Source organism: Pyricularia oryzae, chromosome 4, assembly GCF_000002495.2.
Source record: "Pyricularia oryzae 70-15 chromosome 4, whole genome shotgun sequence".
NCBI lineage: Eukaryota > Fungi > Ascomycota > Sordariomycetes > Magnaporthales > Pyriculariaceae > Pyricularia > Pyricularia oryzae.
Genome location: NC_017851.1, coordinates 3889504 through 3903898, shown reverse-complemented (window position 1 = coordinate 3903898; position 14395 = coordinate 3889504). Strand labels below are relative to the sequence as shown.

The following is a 14395-nucleotide window of genomic DNA, read 5'->3' as shown; positions in this document are numbered from 1 at the left end:
TTCTTTTTGTTCTTTCTTTCTTTCTTTTTTTTTTTTTTTTTAAAAAAAAAAGATAGGAAAAAGAAAGAAAGAAAGAAAAGACTGCACTTAATATCTGAAATCTCAGTTCAGTCCAAGGCAAGGTCTCTAAAGGTACCTACCTAGATAGGTACCTACCAGGTACGTACCTTACGTACCTCACTGACTCCGCCAAACCCCACACTGGTGTCGTCAACCCAAGTTCCGATCACGCACCAGTCTTTGCCCATTGCTATGGAGCTCACCAGACCTGACACGCCGGGGACAGTGCAGGCGTCACGGTTGACGCCAAATTAGGCATCCCGGACATGAAGTTTATGTTACGGTGTTGTAAATAATTATTACACTGACACGAATGCAGCCTTTTGACAGAAGTCAACCTTCCTAGGCCACAAAACTCTTATTACTCTGCTTGCTCGGTCCTAGATCTGGACGTACAGTAGGTAATTGGTAGGTACCTAGTTAGGTAGGTAGGTTACTGTATTGTAATGGAGGTGAGGTGATGACCGTACAGTACCGGTGGTGATTGTGCAGCCAGTTCAGTGGCATCCGCCCGCCCAGTGCCGTTAAAAAAAAAAAAAACCACCCGCTCATTAGACCGCCCACCCCCAGCTGCCACCTGCCCACGTCTTACACAAACTCCGAAAAACGAACGACTTACCCTGTTTGTTACCACTTTCAATTGCCTTATCTTCTCATCAAAGCCGTCACGAGTTGGGGATCAAACTCGAAAAAAATCGAGGCCTTCAAAGACACGTCTTGAAAGAGGCTTGGCCCATTTGCGAATAGAAAAAGGTCGGTATGTCTTGTGGTGACGTCGTTTTCGCTTTCAACCTGTCGCCCCCTTAAACTATTGTTTACTTCTCGGTCGCAGGCTATGCAGCGGAGCGCTAGGCGCGTGGAACCCCCTGCCACAAGTCACTTGCGCTCCACATCCAATCCCCACACATGATCCAGAACCTCGTCGTGAATCCTGGGCCTATCGGAGCCGTGCCAGAGACCAGGCGGCGGACCAGTTCCTACCATTCGTGACCTTGCCTGCCTGCCTCCCCGGCCTAGCGATCCAGGCACCTTGTTGACTGCTTTGAACTGTGCTTGCTCATCATCACCCAACTTTTCTCTTACCTATCTTTTTTCTGTTTTTCCCTCCCGAGTCTTTTCATCCCATCCCACCCACCCACCTATTAACCGCACCTACCTACCTACTTACCTACCTATCCTTCATCGACCTGCATCAAACCGCCGCCTCGACAGACAGACGCCCGACTCCATGAAGCTAACGTCTCCCTCGCTTCGAGGAACAGCTGTGTTCATGCCCGCTCCAACAAGGTTCTCCATCCGTCTTTCATAGACCCTGCCCCTTTAGGGGGCCAACCGTCTCGCTTGCATCTACGTACACTTCCTCGAACCGATAACCACTGCCAGGAATTATGGCGGACCGATCAGCACGCCGTGCGCGCCCTGGCGACGACTCTGTAGGACAGTTTGTCATCGGGGCGGAGATCGGAAAGGGCAGCTTCGCCCAAGTTTACATGGGCAAGCACAAGGTCAGCATACATTGACCTCTTCGGATTACATGCCATGGCAAGCACCCGTTTTAGATCATATTCGAGACGAGCTCGCGGAGCGAAATGCACTAGAACGATGTGACACCGTCCACGATGGCTCCCCTTCGACTATTGGCTGTGCCATTCCACAGAAACATTAGTTTGACGACCGAGTAGCTAACATAACATTTGCACCTTGACAGGTATCTGGTGCCGCCGTTGCCATCAAGTCTGTCGAGCTGGCAAGACTCAATAAGAAACTCAAGGAGAACCTATACGGGGAGATAAATATCCTGAAGACTCTCCGACACCCTCATATTGTTGCCCTCCATGACTGCGTCGAGTCGGCAACACACATAAACCTCATGATGGAGTATTGCGAGCTAGGGGACCTGTCGCTATTCATTAAGAAGAGGGAGAAGCTGTCGACGAACCCAGCAACACACGATATGGCCCGCAAGTACCCCAACGTGCCAAACTCTGGTCTAAACGAGGTGGTCATTCGACACTTTCTCAAACAGCTCAGCAGCGCTCTGAAATTCCTTAGAGAGAGCAATCTTGTACACCGAGATGTGAAGCCGCAGAACCTTCTCCTGCTTCCCTCGCCCGAGTTCCGGGAGGTAAACAAATTAGCCCGCCCTATCCTTACAGCAAGTCAGGACTCCCTCGTCCCAGTCGCCGGCCTTGCATCGCTTCCCATGCTGAAGCTGGCCGACTTTGGCTTTGCGAGAGTCCTGCCGTCAACGTCACTGGCTGAGACTCTTTGCGGCTCACCATTGTATATGGCCCCAGAAATCCTCCGTTATGAGCGGTACGATGCCAAGGCAGACCTCTGGTCTGTCGGGACTGTGTTATTCGAGATGATAGTGGGCAGGCCGCCCTTCCGCGCCAGCAATCATGTTGAGCTGCTGAGGAAGATCGAAGCCGCTGAGGATGTGATCAAGTTCCCCCGAGAGACCACGATAAGCTCAGAGATGAAGGGTCTTACAAGGGCACTTCTCAAACGGAATCCTGTTGAGCGCATCAGCTTCGAGAATTTCTTTGCTCACCCAGTTATTATTAGTTCGATACCGGGCTTGGTTGAGGATGATATACCCAAGCCTGAAGCTAGCGAGCAGCGTAGCAGCAGCAAGGATACCAGGGCGGCATCCAAAAGTGATGACCCAATCGCTTCCCCTAGAAAGTATTCTTTCCGACGCCACCCAACAGATAACGACCAAATCAGGGACCAGTTTCGAAGGGTGGAACCGCCGTCTTCTGCTGCAGAGAGCGCCCCTTCACGGCAAACATCAGCTTTTAGCGGTATTGCCGCGGAGGCTAGAAAACAAGCAGCCGCTGAAGCATCAGCACGAACCGGCCAGTCATCACGCAATGAGCCTGGAGACAACTTGGTCCCTCGCAGGCCGCAAGCGCAGCCTTCTACATCGGCTCCGAGCAAGCCGGGGTTGTACGAAGAACGTCGCCGTGGAATATCGAACGCATCGCTGAATCGATCCAACCGCGAATCATCATCCCCAACTAGTGCAGCTTTGGCCAATGATTCTGCAAGAGCGCCACCGCAGCAAACTTCTAGGAGAGTGCAGGCGGAGGAGAGAGAGAAGGCCGCGCAGGATGTAGCCTTTGAGCGGGACTACGTCGTTGTAGAGAAGAAGCATGTCGAGGTCAACGCTTTCGCAGATGAGATGGCTGCCAATCCTAGGCTGGGCGGCCAAGGCACGCCACTGTCGCCCAAGTCTGGGCAGATTGTCCGAAGAGCAACCCAGCAGGGAAATCCTACTTCTACCACTGGCGCAATTCCTGCAGCGCCATCGCGCACAATGCAGATCGCGCAAGGCACTCAGAGACACTATCACGAGCGCGGAACTTCTCTCTCAGCCAGTCCAGGCTCAACCGCTTCCTTCATTACCAAGGCTATCCAAGATGCAAGCTTACGACTGCTCGGAATTAAGTACCCGGCCGGTCTGACAAAGGGTGCATCGCCACCCGAGTTATATAACCCCTACCCTGCCTACCCTACCCCATCCCCACCGGTTGGCCTCATAAGCAGCGGAAAGCAGAGTACTCCCGTAGACGAGGATGCGCGGGTTGCGCAGCTGATCGAGGAGCACGCCACTCGCAGTGACGTCGTTTATGGCTTTGCAGAGGTCAAGTACAAACAGCTGGTTCCTCTCGCACCATCGGCGGAACATGGGCTAGGAGGAACAACGCTCGAAGACATGCCCACCGGCGAGGAAGATGTTCTCACGGTTGAGGCCATAGTCTCTCTGTCTGAAGAGGCACTGGTGCTATACGTAAAAGCCTTGACTCTCCTTGCGAAGTCGATGGATATTGCAAGCCTGTGGTGGGCTAGGAAGAACCGAGGTGATCAAGCAAACAACGCTCTTTCGTCGACGAGGGACTCTGTGAACACGCAGACACTATCATTGAGAATAAATTCGGCCGTTCAGTGGGTCCGCTCAAGATTCAATGAGGTGCTCGAAAAGGCCGAAGTAGTCAGGCTCCGGTTGATGGACGCACAGAAGCGACTTCCAGATGATCATCCGAGTCATCCTAGCAATCACCCACAAGGATCTGAATCAGTAAACGGCGCAAGCGCAGAAGGAGTCTTCTTGACAGTCGGTGTGACCGCGGAGAAGCTCATGTACGACCGCGCTCTGGAGATGAGTCGCACTGCTGCGATCAACGAGATCACCAATGAGGATTTGGCCGGGTGTGAGATCTCTTATGTCACGGCGATTCGTATGCTAGAGGCTGTTCTCGACAATGACGAGGATGCCCCGAAGCGAAGATTGTCTGCCAACATGGATGACAGCGGTGGTGACGGAGAAGATGGTCATGCGGAGATCAATGCCGATGACCAACAGGCGGTCCAGAAGAGTGAGTTTTGCTGTGTTGAAACCTTTTTTTTTTTTCGCTCCCATCAAATGTTTGCTGGGTACTGACAGACTATTTTCATCGCTTAGTGATTCACATGATTAGGTCTCGTCTTACCTCCGTACGCAGCAAGGTCCGCATGATATCCAATGCCTCAAAGGCCCAGCAACAATCTCAGCCACAGAGCCTCATCAGGCGTCGCAGCGGTGATGTGACGCCGCGAAGTGTCCCTTCATACAGCTCTTGATGCACTTAGAAACACTCGGGCTCAACCGGGTATTGTTTCATCTTTTTCACGACTTGACGATAACTTTCACATTCACGAACTTGCTTTTATTATTCATCATTTTTACCAGATTGCTGCCTCAGGGCGTTTTACGTTTCGGAGCTGATACAGTTCACGATAAGCACCCAGCACTAGTTGGACTACGGGGCGCAACTTGGTGCTGAGGACGAGCGGCGCATGAAGTGCTATTCTACGATGATTTTTCACTGTCATACTGGGGAGTTCTTTTTTTTTTTTTTTCCTCCCTCGTTTATTGGTCAACTGGGTATTGTTTTACTTATGTCCTTGCCTTTTTTTTCTTTTACGTATGGAGCAGGAGTATAATTTTATTTCGCAGACATAGGGTCTGGACTTCTGTTTTTTCTTTTCCACTCCTCGGCTATGCCTGAAGCGTTCAGTTCCAGATTTTGGATCGTTCGAATACTGTACTTTTTTTTATTATTTTTCTTCTCATTCATTTGCTGCGGCCAATGTCATGATGACACTGGAGAAGAGACGTCGACGGGCGGTTGCGGGCATATATAGCTGTTACAAGAATATATTAGTGAGGTGGATGCGGTAATCGCTTGTGCCCCAAGATATGCCGTACAAATGTGTTCCAATGTCTGTCTTACTGAAGCTATAGTTGCTGCATCGATTGGGATTGGCTGTCACCTGTGACATAATAAACGGGTTGTACATTGATCCATTGTCATATATATAACAGTTTAAATTAATCAATACAGTAGTGCGTTCAGTGAACGAGGAGGCTGTAGAGTGATTGTCTGTCCAAACAAGTCAACACAATGTAGGATTAGGATACCCAGGGTAAGATAAGGTATCGAATATCCTACTGCCATGAGATCGTACATCGTCGATATAGCCAGCAGCTTGCTAACTTAGTTGTAGGCATACCAATTGAGCGCTATATCTGCCTCCTATACCCATACTCACTCCTGCTCCTGGGCCTGCTTAGTCCCGCCCATGGTCTCGTCTTCCCCAGACGTCTTTGTGCCGTAGACGAAATGCTCCAGCGCTGTATATGCAGCCTCCAAATCATCATTGACAATGATTTCATCGTAGGCGGCTGTGGCGGACCGATCGATATCTTCTTGGACCGCCTTGAGAATCTCGACGACTTTCTCTGCTGCTACCCCTTGGTCCTTGAGTCGAGCTGACAGAACCTCTGTATCTGGAGGCTTGACGAAGACGTGTCGCGCCTCGAACGAGTACTCTTTGGTTTGTCGCACGCCCTGCATAGTTATGTTAGAGGAAGTGTTCACGGCTGCTCTGGGATGTTGCGGGCGGGGGTGAGTGCCAAAACTTACATTGGTGCTCATCTCCATGATGGGCACTTTTTCCGCATCAACGATTGTGCTTATAGCCCCTTTGCTGGTTCCAAACTGTTCCCCATCAACCTCCCCGTACTCCAAAAACCTATCTGAGTCGATCATTGTGCTAAACTCGGTGGCAGACACGACAATGCGTTCATGATCCTTGAGTTCATCGGCATCCTCGCCCCTCGTTGTGTGCACGCGGACCTTGCCAAAAACCCGAGGGTTCCGTTCTTGCAGAAGCTTTATCAATGATGATTTGCCAGACAACCTGGGACCGCTTATGATCAACGGCCGCAAGTCATCTGGCTGCTTTCCTGGTTGACAATTGTCGGCCTCTGGTTCTGCCTGGCTCTTTTCATTTCTGGCAAAAATGACATCGATTTTGTCTGGGTCCTCAATCTTGTCAAATTCCGCCATGCGCGATTTACTAGCTATGCGCAGCGCTCTCCAGCTCTTGCTGGCCTTGCCCTCTATAGCCTCAGCCTTGGACTTGTCATTCATTGGCATATCAATCTCCAGGTCGTCCTCGGCGATCTTTCGCTGAAACATGCCCAGCTCCGGAAGCTGATACCGGTCTGAGACTTTGAGGCTATCGAGCACCGAGGAATTGCTGCTGGTGCTCAGAAAGTCGAGCGAGAGCGCACTTCCGGCGTTCGACCTGTGCTTCTTGTTCACTTGGCGATGGACCGTCTTCTTGGCCTCTACAAATTGCTCTGGTGGAACCGAGGGCAGCTCGATCTGAGGGCACCCTTCAATCTTCCACCTTACCCAGTTCTTGTCCCTTGCCAACACAGTTGCCACGATGCGGTGAAAGTATTGACCATCCCCCACCGATATACTAGTTAGCTGCGCGGATATCTTATCCTTCATGTTGACGGCCCATTTGGCTTCCTCATCGCTGAGTACCTGGTCCGAATACGTAACTGACTTGTTGTTTACTTTGACCTGGGCGAGCTTCTCCTTTGCTTCTGCCGATAATGATAGCAAGAACTCCATGATTATCAAGGCTTGGACGAGAATATATCTCCGGAAGGTGAGGTCGCTCAACTAAAAACCGTGTTAGCCAGCAGTTCTGCTTATCGTTTGGAAGCGTATCTTACCTCCAACTCAAACAAATCCCTGCTTGTTAGGTATCTGGGGTTGAATGAATCTGCGAGCTCATTACCGTCCGGATCGCGCTTGCGCTTTTGTCCAGCTCTTGATCCTCCGTCGTACTGCTTTGACCTTGACGACGCCTGGCCTTGGGCATATTCAAGGGCTGACAATGTGGATTGAAGGTTTGATTGAAACTCTGCAAAGTTCTTGCGATCAAAGAGGTTCTTGGGCTGACTGAAGCTGGATTGCAGTGACCAGAAGATCGGGTACAACGCGTCCATGTCAACTGGAGGCCCCTGACCTTTGGCATCACTTGATGTATGTTTTAACGTCGCTTGCTTCCCTTCATTAGGTGTGGCGGTGGCCGGCTGACCATCTATCTCCATTTGATCTGTAGTAGCACCATTCCGCTTCGCTGCATCTTGGTCATATGTTGTGACATTCTCCACGTGGAACTCGCCACGGAGATTGACTGAGCTTTTGTCACCCAGAGGGAAGCTTTGGAACAAGAAGATGAAAACCCTGCCGCAGAAGGCCGTATCTCTTGCTCGGGAGAGCCGTCGCAAGAGTTCGTTGCATGTCCTCAATATGACAAGCTTTTTGGAAGCAAAGTGTTTCGAGGTGATTTTCTGCCGCCGCGATTCGAGGTAATCAAAGATCTTGCGACATCCAGAGATAGTTTGGCTGTCGAGAAGCTCCTCGATCAGCCAGAACAAGAGTGCAGGGTCGCATAGTTCCAAGTCTTCGAGAATGCATAGCAGATCTAGCAAGTTCCAGACCCTGACAAAATCCGGGGCGTCAATGGATGATTCAGCCTGGTTGCACCACTCCTATGTTAGCGATCTGACTTTGCAAGTCGGCGAAAGTCGACTTTTCGGCGGCCGAGAATATGCGACGTACAAGCAACCTGCCAAAAGTATCCCGGACGGCAGTCTCCAAAACAGCCCATTGATGACTCCGCGTTGGTTGCGCAGTATCTGCGTTTGACTTTGGGAAAACTTCCGATAGTCGCGATTGCAAATCACCAAAGTCGGACCTCTCGAGGGGAGGCTCGATGGTGGTTGTTGGCTTCACATCTCCAGCATGCCTCAAAAGATCGCCCAACAGCTGTCCCACATCAGCCACAGCTTGGATGCCGTGACTGTCAATGTCAAGTAAAGGCATTGTTGCCAACTAATCCAAGAGCGCCTGAGTCCGTGGCCTGGTTCCCTATTCGAGGGCGCCTCTGTAGCTGTCTCGGTTATTTTCGCAGTCGGTCGGGGGAACTGAGAAGAAGGTGAGGCTGGATCCACACTTCAGGTTGTTGCAAGGCTGAACTTTGGTTGGAGAAGGTGGTCGCGATAGGGGACGCGTGCTGGGCTTTGGCCGATGATTATAAGCCCACTGGATCCAAAGGTACCTGCCGTGCAAGCCCCCGAAAAAATTGGCGTCATTGGCCGAAAAAGAAAAGCGGGGATTGAAAAAGAGATGCTACACAGTTAGGCACCGTTGCCATGCAGGTAGGTGCTCAGGGACTCTAGAAACAAGGAAGGAGTGGGGCCTACGGTCGCTAATTAATACTGAGCAAGCTCAAACAAATTGAATTAATTTGATACCTTTGGCCGCGTTCTAGACGCGACTCTCCAACTACCATCGACAGCGCCTCACAATAGGACTGTCGCAAAGTCAACATGCCAACCGCGAAGAGACAAAAGGGTGCGCGAAAGTCAGAAAACAACGAAGGTAGCTCGACTCACCCCCCATCGACTGCCACGAATCAACGCGGCGGAGAGTCCGAATTCTCTCAGCTTGCCCATCAACACTGGCTCAAACCATCCAAGCGGACCACCAAGGTCAAGATCAAGAATGATGTTCTCAAGAGTATGTGGGACTCGTTGGAGCGGGATCAGTTCCCGCACAAGTCCTTATTAGAGCTGGAAACTCTTCAGCTCCTCGAAAGGTATACCCTCCATTCCCCGGGTGTGAAAGGACATTGGGGACCCGCGGCGCATTAGGTACTGACTTGAAGTCGCATGTAGTTATCTTTGGCCAGGATACACAGAGAACTCTTCACACCACCATGTCTTGCTCACGGTTCTTATTGTGAATACAAAGCGAAGGGAGCGACTCGATACCTGGGCTCTGTTCGAGGACAGACCAGTGGACTTCTCAAGTCTTTTCCGCCGTGTACTGTCCATGAGTATCGACCAGACGCTGAGTATAGCTACCAGAACTCAGATTATGTGTTTTGTAATCCAGGGATTTCAATCTCTGGATTGTGGAATTGTCCGGAAAGAATGTGCTCCCCTTGTGTCAATATCAATATGGCACAATCTGGTGACCGAGGAGAAGCGGGACCATCTCCTAGATCAGGATTTGCACTTGCACAAGGCGTGGAGAGCTGCTTTAAGAAGGTACGAGGCCGCAGACGATGCTACAAAGGCCAGACTTCGTTTCGAGAGGTCTTGGCTCTACACGCTTGTTTTGGACTTCTATTCGCTCTTATATGGTGGCAACTCTACCCCAGGTACGTTGTTTGTACACTTTTACCTCCCTTAATGCAGGCATGCAGCTTGTTGACAATTAGCAGATGTCGTAATCTACTGCGAGCGCTTCATGGAGCTTCTTATAGATCTTCAGAGCCAACTACCAACAAGGCGCTATGTCAACACCCTGCTACAGGATCTTCATATTTCTACCGCCATAACTATATCTCCACTGTACAACGACGAAGACCATGGTCTTTTCCGCGATCTCCATGGACTGTTTCAACACTTCACCTTCTTCATAATAAACGATTATACGGGGGCGCAGCTGAGCTCAGCTGAAGCCTATGGCCGCAAGTGTGCGGAGCTTGCAAAGCTACAGCGCATAGCATTCCAGCATTTCAGAGAGAAGCTGTTGGTTCTAGCGCTCTCAAACTATGGCTCTATCGGAGACAGGGGAGAACTTGTAACCCTCTTGGAACCGTTGACAGACGACGAGGTGTCTAGGCTGGCTTCTTTGCTGCTTCTGCGTACATCATACCCGGATGCAGCCAAACTGCCGGTTGACCGCAAATTCCTAATTGAGGTCCTACTCTCTGCATTCGAGAAGCGGCAAACCTTCCGGGATGTGATTCGTGACATGAACATCATGCCCACGGAACAGACACTGTTCGAAAGTAGCCTATTACGCACCGACAGTTACAATGGATCTCAACCGCTTGCTTTGCCAAAACTCAATCTCCAATATCTCTCGATCGGGGACTTCCTGTGGCGGGCGTTTGTTCTTTACAGGTGTGAGTCCTTCTATGGTATTCGCAAGGATGTCGAGGCCGCCCTGCAAAGGTTGAAGCCGATCTCACCAAGACCTGGAGAAACTTCTTTCACAGGAAACTCCCGGATGGCTTTACCAGTCAGCAAGCCAGCGTAAGCACACCCCCGACTAACATGATCCCTCATTCCTCTACTCTTCTCACTGACATGATTGGTTTTAGGGTTGTTGATGTGGTACCAGCTCAAGTTGGCGACGACGCACCTTCATTAGTCAAGGCTGAGGTCACCATTGACCTACGTCGCCTTACTGACGGTGTGAAAAGGGATTGGGACTCGTTAAGGCCAGATGATGTCGTATTCCTTTTGGCAGTCGATGCATCAACTTCACAGGAGAATGAGACAGGCGGACCACCTCTTGGTGAAGCTCAAAAGCAGGGATTGCTGGCAGTTCGTACCGCCGAGGTCATGCAAATTGTCGATGACCGAGGTCGCGCCGTCAGAGATGATGGCTTTGGGCGAGGAGCAATCCGCAGACTGATCCTCAAACTCGACCCGAATATGTACAAGGCTGACATTGAAGGTCCGTCATCCGCCAAGTCAGACATTTATCAACGATTCAATGTCGTAGTTCGACGAAGCGGGAGAGAAAACAACTTCAAACCTGTCTTGGAATCTATCAGAAGCCTGGCTCTCACCGATGTGCCCTTGGCTCCATGGCTGCACGAGGTTTTCCTAGGCTACGGGGACCCTGCCGCGGCTACCTTCAAGCTTCTCCCCAACCGGATCAAGACTCTGGATTACAGGGATACATTCCTCGATTGGCAGCATCTTGTTGCTAGCCTGCCTGGCAGGATAGTCGAGCCTGGTTTTGACGTGGATGGTAGCTTTGGTCCTCCTTACGTCCTGACGACAGCGGACAAGCCCGAAGAAGAGGTTTCGACCAAACAGTCAAAGAAGCGACGGAGAGATGCAGAGCCTGCCCTCATATCGGAAGTAGAGACGCTCAAAGTCTCTACCTACAAGACGCCAAACAACGGACCGTACCCTACTGATAGACTGAAGAGGAACAACGTTCGTTTCACCCCTGCCCAGATTGACGCCATCATATCAGGCAGTCAGCCCGGCTTGACTGTCATCGTTGGGCCACCTGGAACTGGCAAGACCGATGTGGCTACCCAGATCATCAACAACATCTACCACAACTTTCCCGAGCAGCGGACACTGCTTATCGCCCATAGCAACCAGGCACTAAACCAGCTGTTCACCAAGATTGTTGCTCTTGACATTGACGAGCGCCACTTGTTGCGCTTGGGACATGGCGAAGAAGACCTTGACGCTGGGGGCAACTTTGGCAAGGCTGGACGGGTGGAATCTTTCCTCAAAAACCGGGACAGGTATCTGTTAGAGGTTACCAAGCTGGCGGTCAGTATTGGTGCTCCTGGGGCCCATGGTAACTCAGCAGAGACCGCGGGCCACTTTAACTCTGTGTATGTTGAGCCGGCCTGGGCCAGGTTCTTGGCGTTCACCGACGACCCCTCGCTTTCTGCTGCGGAGGTTGCGGCGGCATTTCCGTTCACCGATTTCTTCGCCGATGCACCCCAGCCTCTATTTCCCCCGGAAGGAGACCGAGAAGCGGTTTCAGACATTATTAACGGATGTTACCGACACATCTCAAGGATATTTGCAGAGCTGGCTGACATCCTACCTTTTGAGATACTTCGACGTGAGAAGGATAAGGCAAATTACCTCCTGACTAGCGAGGCGCGCATCGTTGCAATGACATCTACCCACGCCGCAATAAGGCGAGGAGAGATTGCCTCTCTTGGATTCAAGTACGACAATGTCGTGGTGGAGGAGGCCGCACAAATCACTGAAATCGAGAGTTTCATTCCTCTAGCCATGCAAAAGCCCAAAGCTGGCCACAATGGACTTCAACGCATAGTGCTGTGTGGTGATCACTTGCAGAACTCGCCCGTGATTCAGAATATGGCGTTCCGTCACTACGCGAACCTGGAGCAATCGCTTTTCTCACGTCTTGTACGCCTCGGGGTTCCGACAATAAGCTTGGATCAGCAAGGACGTGCTCGGCCGTCGATTGCCAAGCTGTACCAGTGGAGGTACAACAATCTGGGGAACCTGCCTCATGTTGAGACCAGCGACGAATTCTTGACCGCGAACGCTGGGTTCAAGTACGATTACCAATTCATCAACGTTCCGGACTACAAAGGCAAGGGGGAGTCTGAGCCGTCACCTCATTTCATCCAGAACTTAGGCGAGGCCGAGTACGCAGTTGCAATCTACCAGTACATGAGGCTCCTTGGGTACCCGGCGAATAAAATCAGCATTCTTACAACATATGCTGGTCAGCGTGCCCTGGTACGTGATGTGTTGAAACATCGTTGTGGGCGAGGTCAAATCTTTGGCCTGCCAAAGATTGTCACCACAGTTGATAAGTACCAGGGCGAGCAGAATGACTGTAAGTGCATCCCTGAACAACGCAGATTGACAAGGGTTCAGCCACCCTTTAGAAGTGTTGAATAAAGCTGACCGTTGTTTAGATATTATTCTGTCACTGACCCGCACAGCGCGGGTGGGTTACCTCAGAGATGTCCGCCGTTTGACTGTCGCCCTCTCACGAGCTCGACTTGGTCTTTACGTTGTTGGGCGGCGACAAGTCTTTGAGTCTTGCCCAGAGCTGAGGCAGGCATTTGATATCCTTCTGCAGCGTCCCGATAAGTTGAGCCTGGTTACAGGAGAGCTGTGGCCCTCGCAAAGGAGCCTTGCGGATGAAACCGACAAAGAAACCGTACCAGGAGAAGTAGTCATGGAAGACGTGGTGCACATGGGTCAGTATGTGTACGAAATGACAGTGACTAAAATGGGGCAGATTGGTACAGGAAAGGGGCTGCCGATGTTGGAAGAGGTGGAGGAGGAGGCTGCAGGTGCAGTGGAAGCTCTCGCGCCCCCTCCAGCAGCCTCGGAGCTAATGGAGGTCACAGAAGACAGGGAAGTGGAAGGGATAGATCCGGAGATAGAAGATGCAGGGGTGGCAGCAAATTGATGTCACGACCGTGGTGGGCTCGACACGCCGGGGAACCGGCTGTTGTCGACGTGTTGTTTATTCTATCTGGGGTCTGTCAGGGGTTTTGGTTTCCAGAAATTAAGCTATCATAGCGGAAGATAACACCGGGCGCTGTTTACATAGCTGGGTACCATTCTATATGCATGTTGACACGACTGCCGGAAATGTACCCAGTACGTGTTTGAATTGTGTGTATGGAATCTAGACACCATAAAACGAATCGTACGTGCCATAGAGATGCGTCTTTGGATGTATGAGGTTGAAACCCCGTCGCGAACTCACCGTCGGTTGCGGAAGTTTAGATGCACGCGCTCAAGAACCCTGTTGCTCGTCAAGTTGCCCAGCGGCAGGGGACAGGGGCACTGGTCTCCACCATTCCAACCAGACTTCATCTCGGGGTACCCGGGATTCATCAAGGGCTCTCTTAACGAGCAGACAACTTGTTTTTTTTTTTTTTTTTTTTTTTTTAACTCAGCAGTCAATTATATATACATAATGACTGTCAACACTGTATAGTTAATAGCGGTACAGGTCGACTCGCTTGGATAAACGGCATATATGTACGTACTTTGAATATTTGGCGTAAATAGATATAATAATAAGTAGGCAGTTGGATACCTAGGTACCTACCTAGGTACCTACCTAGGTAAGTAGGCAGTAGGTAGGTACAAAGACGTCACGGTCTGCATTTTTACTGCGTGGGTCCAAAAGTGACTGCTAAGCTAGAGAAAGGAACCCTCAATCAATCATTTCCACGCTTTTATAAGACAAGTGTTGTAGGTAATGCATTGTTGCGCAACGGCATGCGCCAGCTTACCCGAATCCAGACAGAAACAATCCACCTGAAGAAGTCTTTGGAGAGAGATGCAGATAAAGAGTGCTGGGTCTTGGGAAATGAGCGCATGATGGTCCATGTCCTAATCTTTGTTTGAAAAAGGTGC

The 14395-nt window shown here is 50.9% G+C and overlaps 3 protein-coding genes across 3 annotated transcripts; 2 read left to right on the top strand and 1 right to left on the bottom strand.

Annotated features, from left to right (window-relative positions):
* Window positions 1-1121: 1121 nt before the first annotated feature.
* On the top strand, window positions 1122-5367 carry MGG_06393 (ULK/ULK protein kinase). Its single transcript, XM_003717130.1, has 3 exons — window positions 1122-1565; window positions 1769-4442; window positions 4529-5367. The coding sequence occupies exons 1-3, from the start codon at window positions 1449-1451 to the stop codon at window positions 4684-4686; spliced, it is 2949 nt and encodes a 982-aa protein (XP_003717178.1). The 5' UTR covers window positions 1122-1448; the 3' UTR covers window positions 4687-5367.
* A 27-nt stretch (window positions 5368-5394) lies between these two features.
* On the bottom strand, window positions 5395-8467 carry MGG_06394 (guanylate kinase). The gene is made up of 4 exons (XM_003717129.1): window positions 8037-8467; window positions 7142-7951; window positions 6033-7088; window positions 5395-5957 (listed from the first exon to the last, which is right to left on the bottom strand). The coding sequence occupies exons 1-4, from the start codon at window positions 8298-8300 to the stop codon at window positions 5655-5657; spliced, it is 2433 nt and encodes an 810-aa protein (XP_003717177.1). The 5' UTR covers window positions 8301-8467; the 3' UTR covers window positions 5395-5654.
* A 211-nt stretch (window positions 8468-8678) lies between these two features.
* MGG_06395 (intron-binding protein aquarius) lies at window positions 8679-13638 on the top strand. The gene is made up of 5 exons (XM_003717128.1): window positions 8679-9075; window positions 9155-9642; window positions 9706-10525; window positions 10594-12848; window positions 12931-13638. Exons 1-5 carry the CDS (start codon window positions 8807-8809, stop codon window positions 13431-13433), a joined length of 4335 nt encoding a protein of 1444 aa, XP_003717176.1. The 5' UTR covers window positions 8679-8806; the 3' UTR covers window positions 13434-13638.
* Window positions 13639-14395: the final 757 nt, after the last annotated feature.

Excerpts from the sequence above, each read along its gene's own strand:
- MGG_06393 (XM_003717130.1), top strand. The coding sequence starts at position 1,449 with ATGGCGGACCGATCAGCACGCCGTGCGCGCCCTGGCGACGACTCTGTA. Across the intron at positions 1,566-1,768 it reads TTTACATGGGCAAGCACAAG|GTATCTGGTGCCGCCGTTGC; the intron begins GTCAGCATACAT and ends GCACCTTGACAG. Across the intron at positions 4,443-4,528 it reads CCAACAGGCGGTCCAGAAGA|TGATTCACATGATTAGGTCT; the intron begins GTGAGTTTTGCT and ends TTCATCGCTTAG.
- MGG_06394 (XM_003717129.1), bottom strand. The coding sequence starts at position 8,300 with ATGCCTTTACTTGACATTGACAGTCACGGCATCCAAGCTGTGGCTGAT. Across the intron at positions 7,089-7,141 it reads GGGATTTGTTTGAGTTGGAG|TTGAGCGACCTCACCTTCCG; the intron begins GTAAGATACGCT and ends CACGGTTTTTAG. Across the intron at positions 5,958-6,032 it reads TCATGGAGATGAGCACCAAT|GGCGTGCGACAAACCAAAGA; the intron begins GTAAGTTTTGGC and ends ATAACTATGCAG.
- MGG_06395 (XM_003717128.1), top strand. The coding sequence starts at position 8,807 with ATGCCAACCGCGAAGAGACAAAAGGGTGCGCGAAAGTCAGAAAACAAC. Across the intron at positions 9,076-9,154 it reads ACTCTTCAGCTCCTCGAAAG|TTATCTTTGGCCAGGATACA; the intron begins GTATACCCTCCA and ends AGTCGCATGTAG. Across the intron at positions 12,849-12,930 it reads CCAGGGCGAGCAGAATGACT|ATATTATTCTGTCACTGACC; the intron begins GTAAGTGCATCC and ends ACCGTTGTTTAG.